Source organism: Phaseolus vulgaris, chromosome 10, assembly GCF_051622355.1.
Source record: "Phaseolus vulgaris cultivar YP4 chromosome 10, ASM5162235v1, whole genome shotgun sequence".
In the NCBI taxonomy this organism is placed as follows: Eukaryota; Viridiplantae; Streptophyta; class Magnoliopsida; order Fabales; family Fabaceae; genus Phaseolus; species Phaseolus vulgaris.
The window spans coordinates 13,754,348-13,763,427 of record NC_143507.1 but is presented as its reverse complement, the minus strand read 5'-3'; the positions used below and the strand labels follow the sequence as shown (position 1 = coordinate 13,763,427).

General features: G+C 38.6%; 1 protein-coding gene across 1 annotated transcript; it reads left to right on the top strand.

Moving 5' to 3' along the window:
• The first annotated feature begins 7,756 nt into the window (after window positions 1-7,756).
• Window positions 7,757-8,275, top strand: LOC137814595 (putative disease resistance RPP13-like protein 1). Its single transcript, XM_068617413.1, has one exon. It carries the CDS (start codon window positions 7,757-7,759, stop codon window positions 8,273-8,275), a length of 519 nt encoding a protein of 172 aa, XP_068473514.1.
• The last annotated feature ends 805 nt before the right edge of the window (window positions 8,276-9,080 follow it).

Genomic DNA, 9,080 nt, shown 5'->3' with positions numbered 1-9,080 from the left:
CTGTTATTGGACCATCCATAATATATTGTCCCACACACGAGCTGTCACTATCGGCGTGAGGGGTATGTGTTGAAGATCCCACATCGACTAAAGATGAGAATATTTCATTGTATATAAGTGGGTACAAACCTCACTTTATGAGCCGGTTTTATGGGGTTGAGTTAGGCTTAAAGTTCATTTCGTAATAAGTTCTTCATGTTATTGGGTTTACATGGCCTTCCTGATGATTATTCTCACATTAGTGATCAAATTTTGGGATCTCCTACCGTGTCTAATTTTACTTCCACTTGTTCCACCCTTTTGTGTGTGCCAAGTAAACACACCACTTAAATAACGTCTCATGTTGATGATTCTTCTGCTTTAGTCCCTCAGCCCATGTGCAACCTTCTATTATGGACCATACTTCAATTGATACCTCAGGCCAACCTGCTATTTTCAATGAATTTCTTAAATGGTATGAGGATCGTCAGAACCCTAGTTCCACGGCTTCGGTTGCACATTTAGGTACATCTTTTGTTGGCCTCACTCACTCCACTTCCCTTGGCTCTTGGGTTCTAGATTCAGGTGCCATAGATCACATTACTGCTAATAAATCTTTTTTTCTCTTCCATGTCTACTAGAGGTTATTTACCTTTGGTTACCATGGCCAATGGATATAGGGTACCATCACATGGTGTTGGTACTATTCATCTTTTTCCTTCTTTATCTATTGATAATGTTCTTTATGTCCCTGGGTCTCCATTTAACTTATTATCCATTAGTCATCTCACTCGTTACCTTGACTGTGTTATTTCTTTTACCAAAGATTCTGTTACTTTACAGGACCGAAGTTCAGGACGGATGATTGGCACCAGATGTGAGCCTCATGGACTTTATCAACTACAGATCTCTGCACATGTTGGCACGATTATGGATTCTCCATCTCTCATTCATGTTCGGTTGGGTCATCCTAGTCTTGCCAAGATGCAGCAGCTTGTTCCAAGTTTTTCTAATGTGTCTACTTTATTGTGTGAGTCGTGTCAGTTAGGGAAGCACATTCGTAGTTCTTTTCCTATTAGTGTCTCACAACGTGCTTCATCTCCTTTTGCCTCAGTTCACTCTGACATTTGGGGACCAAGTCATATTAAGTCTAATTTAGGATTTCAGTATTTTGTTACTTTGGATGATTATTCAAGATATACTAAGGTATTTTTAATAAAAAAACGTTCTAAGTTGTTTTCTATATTTCAAATATTTTACAATAAAATTAAAAATTAATTTGGAATTTCCATTCGAATTGTGCGCAGTGATAATGGACGTGAATATCTTTCTCATTCTTTTAAAAATTTTATGGCTTCTCATGGTATTATTCATCAAAATTTATGTGCTTATACACCTCAACAAAATGGGGTAGCTAAGAGCAAGAATAAACATATTGTTAAAACAACTCGTACTATTTTAATCCATGGTGATGTTCCTCAGCGTTTTTGGGGTTATGTTGTTCTTAGTGCATGTTATCTCATTAATCGCATGCCATCTTCAGTTTTAGATAACAAAATTCCTCATTCTATTTTATTTCCACATGACCCTCCACTCTTCACCTCCCAAAGTTTTTGGGTCGACATGTTTTGTTCATAATTTTAGTCTTGGTCTTGATAAATTATCTCATAAGTCACACAAATGTGTCTTTTTAGGGTTCACTAGATCACAAAAAGGAAATAAATGTTTATCACCTTCTTTAAACTGTTATTTTATTTCAGCAGATGTCACCTTCAGTGAATCTTCCCTTTACTTTGTCTTTCTTTTTCAATGTCTTCATCTAATCAAGTTAATATTCCTCTTGTTGTGCCTAGTGAACCTAACTATTCACCATCGCCACCAACTCCTCAGGTGTATAGTCGTCGTCAAACGTCTCATCGTCCATCAGCTGACTCTATTCTGGTGCCAACACTTCATTCCCCTCCAGCTCCGACAGTTGAACCTCCGACGGTTGAACCTGATATTCCTACATAAAGGTATACGTTCTACCCGTAATCCCTCTCCATATTATACTGCTTTGAGTTACCATAGACTATCCCAACCCTTTTATACCCGCCTTTCGTGTATTTCTTCTGTATCCATTCCAAAATCTGTAGGTGATGCCTTAGCTCATCCTAGTGGGCGTCAGGCCATGCTTGATGAAATGAATGCGCTTCAGAATAATGGAACTTGGGAACTTGTTTCTTTACCATCTAGGAAATCTGTTGTTGGTTGCAGGTGCATTTTTGCTATCAAAGTTGGTCCTGATGGTACTATTGATCGTCTCAAAGCTCGTCTTGTGGCTAAGGGTTATACCCAAATTTTTGGTTTAGACTATGGTGATACTTTTTCTCCAGTGGCAAAGATAGATTTTGTTCGCTTATTCATAGCTATGGTTGCTATTCAACAATGACCTCTTTATCAACTGGATGTCAAAAATGCTTTTCTTAATGGGGATTTGCAGGAAGAAATTTATATGGAGCAACTTCCTGGTTTTGTTGCTCAGGGGGAGTCTTCTGGATTGGTATGTCGTCTTCACAAATCCTTATATGGCCTCAAGCAGTCTCCTAGGGCTTGGTTTGGAAAATTTAGCAATGTTGTTCAACAGTTTGGTATGACTTGCCGTGAAACAGATCATTCAGTTTTTTTATCATCACTCGAGTGCTGGGTGTATCTATCTTGTAGTATATGTTGATGACATTGTTCTTACAGGTAGTGATCACCATGGCATCTCACAAGTAAAACAACACCTTTGTCAACACTTTCATACCACAAATCTTTGCAATGTCAGATATTTCTTGGCGATTGAGGTAGCACAATCCAGTATTGGTATTGTTATCTCTCAAAGAAAATACGCATTGGATATTTTGGAAGAAATTGGGTTGATGAATTCGAAATCTTTTGATACTCTCATGGATCCCAATGTCAAGCTTCTACCCAATCAGAGGGAGTCTCTTTCAGATCCTGAGAAGTACAGGAGATTAGTTGGAAAATTGAACTATCTCACTGTTACTCGTCCTGATATTTCCTTTGCAGTCAAAGTGGTGAGTCAAATTCTTAATTATCCCTGTGAAGATCATTAGAATGCAATCATTCATATAGTGAAGTACATTAAAGGCTCTCCTGGAAAAGGTTTGCTATATGGTTATAATAACCATACTAAAGTCGTTTGTTATTCAGATGCTGATTGGGCAGGATCTCGATCTGATAGAAGATCAACTTTCGATTATTGTGTCTCCATTGGTGATAACTTGATCTTTTGGGAGAGCAAGAAACAAAGTGTTGTGGCAAGATCTAGTGTAGAAGTAGAATATAGAGCTATGGCCTCGACTACTTGTGAGCTTATTTGGCTTAAACAGTTACTTAAAGAATTGCAATTTGGAGAGGTCACTCAAATGACACTTATATGTGATAATCATGTTGCTCTTCATATTAGCTCAAATCCAGTTTTTCATGAAAGGACCAAACATATTGAGATTGATTGTTATTTCATTCGAGAAAAGATTATATCGGGAGATATCAAAATAGAGTTTGTTAATTCAAATAATCAATTAGCAGATATTTTTACTAAACCCTTACGATGGCCTAAGATTGATTACATTTGTAACAAGCTGGGTACATATGATCTATATGCACCCAACTTGAGGGGGAGTGTTAGATATTATTAGATATAACTAGATATTATGAGATATTATAAATATTGTCAGATATTTTATATTTATGTAATGGGCTTAACCCATATGTTTCTTTTCCTATATAAACATAACCCTATGTGTTCAATATACACAAGGGATTTACCCTATTATTTCTTTTCCTTTAATAAGGGGTTTGGAAGAAAGTATTAAACGTAACTATATTAAAAACCTCATTTGGAGAGAATAGGTAGGAATGGTATGCATACAGGAAACTAAGAGCAAGAAATTGGAGATTGAAATTTACCATTGTAAACGTATATGGAATTGGAACTTTGTGGAAAATATCAAAGGTATAGCAAGAAATAGTGGAAGTTGGGGAAACACAAACATCAAAATCATGTTGTGTTATGGGGGACTTTAATGCAATTAGGACGAACAAGGAAAGAAAAGAACTAGTAAATCAAATGAACTACAACTAAAAAATCAGAAGGTTTAATGCGTCTATAGAGCAATCAAGGTTACTAAATATACCAATGATAGAGAGAAAATTTATGTGGTATAAATTGAATGAAACAATAAAGACCAGAATTGACAGGATCATGGTAACAAGAGAATGGTTGGATGTTTGGGTATACAAGCAATTCAAAAGACACCAAAGAATGAAATAAGTTTGGCATGGAGAATGACCGTGTAGTAAAATGAAATTAAAACTTAAGACCGATGAAAATATACTGTTCCTGCCGGTTGACTCGATTGCCTTCGTACGTCTCACGATACTCCCACGCCTGATTCTCTGTGCCTTCGTTCGTGCCTCTTTCTCGATCAAACACCTGAAATCACAAAGACAAAGGGCGCCCTAGAGGTCGTTTGCACTCCGACGCTCAAGTCAATCTTAGGGCTAGGAAACACCAAACTGTTAAGCGTAAAAGATCTGTGTAAGCTGTGTGTGTGAAGCGGCGCAAATGAATAGCGTACCTTACTAGATTTGTTACTTCCCTTTATATAGCCTAGGGTTTCCATTGTTTCTGCTACCCAAAATAGGCTTTCTGAGGGTGGGCCCCAGCGTCGCTTATTACCCACTCTTAGGGCAACCTAGCGCGTGGGGTTCCCTAACTGGAGTGCAACCTCTGACGGGATGACCACCTGGATGCCTCCTCGTGCACCTGATCTCTGGGGTCACCTGTCTTAGGAGTGCCCTAGTTGTTCACGTGCCATGCATGCAGCTCACCCCTGAAACGTGACCCTCATAGGTCGTATCTTTTCCAGTGGCTCTTTACTTGTGTTACGCCTGAACGCGTCATCCACACCACACGCATGGACCCTCGTGACCTAGGCTTCTCCCTGACTGATAACTGGTGAGTGGTTTGGGATCCACCTCTCGTGGCCCAGCTCCACTTTTCAACTTACCGAGGACTGATGTCTGACCACTCCTCGATCCCTTGGGCGTACTATCTGCGAGACACTCTAGGCATACCGCTAGCGAGACCCACCTCACATGATCGAGGTCTGACCTCTCCTCGACGCCTTAGGCGTGCCGTCTGTGAGGCGTCGGCCCCTGCCGCTCGTGGGACTCAGCTTACGTGGTCCCACATCCACTAGCAGTCAACTACGCCTGGGCACTGGTCGGTACATGTAGATATCAGAAACACATAAAAGAATAATCTGAAGTAAAAAAACACTGAAAAAAATAAAATGATGCGTAATTGTTAGCATAACAACACAAAGTTAAAAGAATCAAAGCAAAATTCCAATTTGAAGTAAGAATGAATGAGAATCGCACGAACAACAATATAGTTACGTTGCTATAAAAGGACTGTGACACCAACAATATAGTTCGTCTATAGTTTGTTGTTGTGGAAGGAATGTGACACTAACAATATTAAAAGGAATCAAGAAATTGCTGCTATCCATAAATGATATGCTATTGAAGTGAACTCTTTGACTCAAAAGGTTGAAGGTTTAGAAGCAATTATGAAATTTGTGCTTAAGCAACAAAACCCATATTTGAAGGGGGATATAGAACATATGATGTCACGGGTTTTAGGGAAAGAAAACAATGTAGTTGCTCCAGGTTCATCTACTTTCACTCATGTTCCTTATTTGGACCAGGTATAGACATATAATTTGCATTCAATGTTATCGGCTAGGTATTTTGTATTTATCTTATTTTATTTATAAACTTGATAATATTTTAGAAAGTTTGTACATTTTGTTTAATTTTTCAGGTTGGATGTCAAGATAATACTAATAATGGACATGAGAAAGATTTATGATTGATTGAAGAAATGTAGAAATTTTGAGAGATTTTCTAACTCTAATTATTTGTAATGATTACAACTTCTACTATTTTTTGTATACAATGGAGTATTTAACTTACACATTTGAAATATTAATATTATATACATTTTTCTTAATTAAATTATAAATGTGGTTTAAATGTGATTACGTTTTAAATTAGTTTGAAAATGTTGCTTATTACGTAATTTTATAAATTAGTTATTTCATAATTTGTCACGTTAAAAAAGTGTTGTCTATTGGATTTGAATGTGATCAAGTTTTTTGGCATTAATACTCGTATTGGTAAAGTTCTTCGTCCTCTTCCTGTTAGATGGGAGTTTCCTTCACCAGGATGGGTTAAAATTAACACTGATGGGGCTGCTAGGGGTTATCCAGGTCTTGCCACTTGTGGAGGTATTTTCCGTGGGAGTATGGGGGAGTTTATTTGAGTTTTCTCTGCGTTTCTTGACGTTAAGACTGCTTTGGTTGCTGAATTTTATGGAGTTATATATGTTTTGGAGGAAGCTCAAAAGTTGGGACTTACTAATGTCTGAATGGAATGTGACTCTGCCTTGGTTTGTGTTGTGTTTACTGCTAGGACAAATGTTCCTTGGATGCTTCGTAATCGATGGAATGTTTGTCCTAATTACTGTGGAAAAATCAGGTTTAGGGTTACTTATATTTTTTCGTGAAGGGAATGCGTGTGCTGATAAGTTAGCTAATTTATGATTTATTCATAGAGAATCCTTTCATTGGTATAATAGGCTTCCATCTAATTTGTTCTTAGAATTCTTTATTAATAGGTATAGTCTACCTATGTATCGTTTTTGTCAACATATGGGTTTTGGTCTAGTCCCCACATTTTTGTATATTCTTTCTTTTTCTTTTTTTAATAATACTTTTTTCATGTGATGACAAATGATTGTTGTTACTTGAGGTGTCAGCCTAGTTGAGATGTCAAGTAGCATAGTGATGCCGAACATAAAAGCTTTTTATAAAAAGAAAATGTTGTTTAAAAAGACAAACAACTTGTAAATAACCGTTGCCTAAACATTATGAAAAAAAAACGTTGCCTATTTTATAAATATGCAACACTGAAATGCATAGCCTATTCTATCAATATGCAACACTGAAAATGTGTTGCATAAAAGATAGACAACATGTAAATAAGTGTTGTCTAAAAAGATAGACGATATGTAAATAAACTTTGTCTAAACAACAGACAACACTAAAAATGCGTTGCATAAAGATTATTAGAAAAAACGTTGTCTAAAAGTTTTTCCGAAAAATGTTGCATATTCTACCAATATAAGGCAATAGATGCAAGAAAAAAAAAAAACGTTGTCTAAACCCACAGTTGCATATTTCATGCCTGAAAAAGCGTTGTCTAAAGTTAACGCAATGCTATTCCTAGATGAAATTTTATTGGAGAATATGAAAGTGAATATTGGACAAAAACACAACAAAGCATTTTTACAGCTAAATTCTTGTCTTTTGACAACATAAAATATTTTAGGACTTCTTTGCAAAAATGGAAAAATTGCAATCCAGTAAGTTTAGGTCAATTTAGTTCCTTATAATGGTTAGGTACATCATTGTAGCTTTAACCCACTTGTGGGGAACAAAAAAGAAAAAGTCTTTAAAAAGCATCCAATGAAGAACCTTGTCCTTTAGAAAAGATAAAATATTCACCACGGTTGGTAAGACTTAAATATTAAATAGTGTTGAAGCAAGCCAAATCTCCTCATAAAAGTTCACTGAATCAAGAACCAACCCAACTTTTGCAACCAATTCCTTTCCTTTGCGCTTCTACTTTGATCATCACTTGTTTGTTTGTTCCTGAGATCATGGCTTTAGCCGTGGTAGGTGGTGCACTTCTCTCTGCTTTCCTTGACGTTCTTTTTGAAAGGCTAGCTTCCCCTGAGCTTGTCAACTTGATCCGTGGAAAGAAGCCTGATAAGTTGCTTCAAAAGGTGGAGAACCAGCTGATAGTGGTTAGAGTTGTGCTTGCTGATGCTGAGAATCGACAAATCACAGACTCCAATGTCAAAAAGTGGCTCGATGTTCTCAGAGATGTTGTCTACCAGGTTGACGATTTACTTGATGAAGTATCTACTAAAGCTGCTACTAAAAAGGAGGTAAGCAACTCCTTTTCTCGCCTTTTTAAGAGAAAAAAGATTGTTAGTATTAGTAAGTTGGAAGACATAGTTGAAAGACTAGATGACATTTTAAAACAAAAGGAGAGTCTTGATTTGAAGGAGATTCCAGTGGAGAGCAACCAGCATTGGAAAGCTCAGCCAACATCTCTGGAAGATAGATACGGTATGTATGGTAGGGATAAAGACAAGGATGCTGTACCGCCATGATGGTCGGATGCGATGACGTGGCATCCTGTTACAAGTAGGCGTGTTGACAAGGCGCCAGGTTGGCAGTTGGGAAGGAAGTCGGGAGGCACGTGTAGTCGCCGATAGTTAAGTTGGCGTGTTCCGATCTCCAGCTTACCAGAATAGGCGATCGCCAGGTTGAGGAAGAAGTCGCCAGATGCGGACTCAGACGACCAGGCAGTCGGAGATCGCCAGAGCAAGCACATCGCCGAAGTTAAAGGAGAAGCAGATTATGGAGGCGGCCGGCGAGACCACAGGGAAGGTGTATGAAGGCCCTACCTCGCCAGTTTCAGTAGAGATCGCACTCCTGAGTTAGCTATGCACTGGGCAGCACCATGCATAGGTAACTTAGCCAAAATGAGAGTAGAAATAGCGCCAAGTCAGGGAGCCTCCAGATGATGGCACGTGTACAGTTGGATACGAGCCACGTGTCCAAGTCTGTAACTGCCAGGAGAGAGAAAACCACCAGGTATATAAGAGTTCCTAACAGATTTTCTAAGGTACGCACGTTCAGTTCATACACTTTACGCTTGCGAGTGACAGAGCTGTTTGTGAGAGAGATTTGCACGGTTCCAGTTCTTAGTATTTGGTGATACCGTCACTGACTTGAGCGTCGGAGTGCGATCGGCCGCAGCGGCGCCGTATCGTTTCTTTGCAGGTTCTTGAGATAGATCCAGAGGAGGAACGGAGGTGAGTAGCGGCGCGCACGTCGATCCTTTGACGAGGCATTCTCCAGCGCTCCGGTCAACAGGCAGGATCATCAGGCGCCCACCGTGGGGCCGTGTAA

What these genes read in the sequence shown, in the direction of transcription:
- LOC137814595 (XM_068617413.1), top strand. Translation starts at nt 7,757, where the DNA reads ATGGCTTTAGCCGTGGTAGGTGGTGCACTTCTCTCTGCTTTCCTTGAC.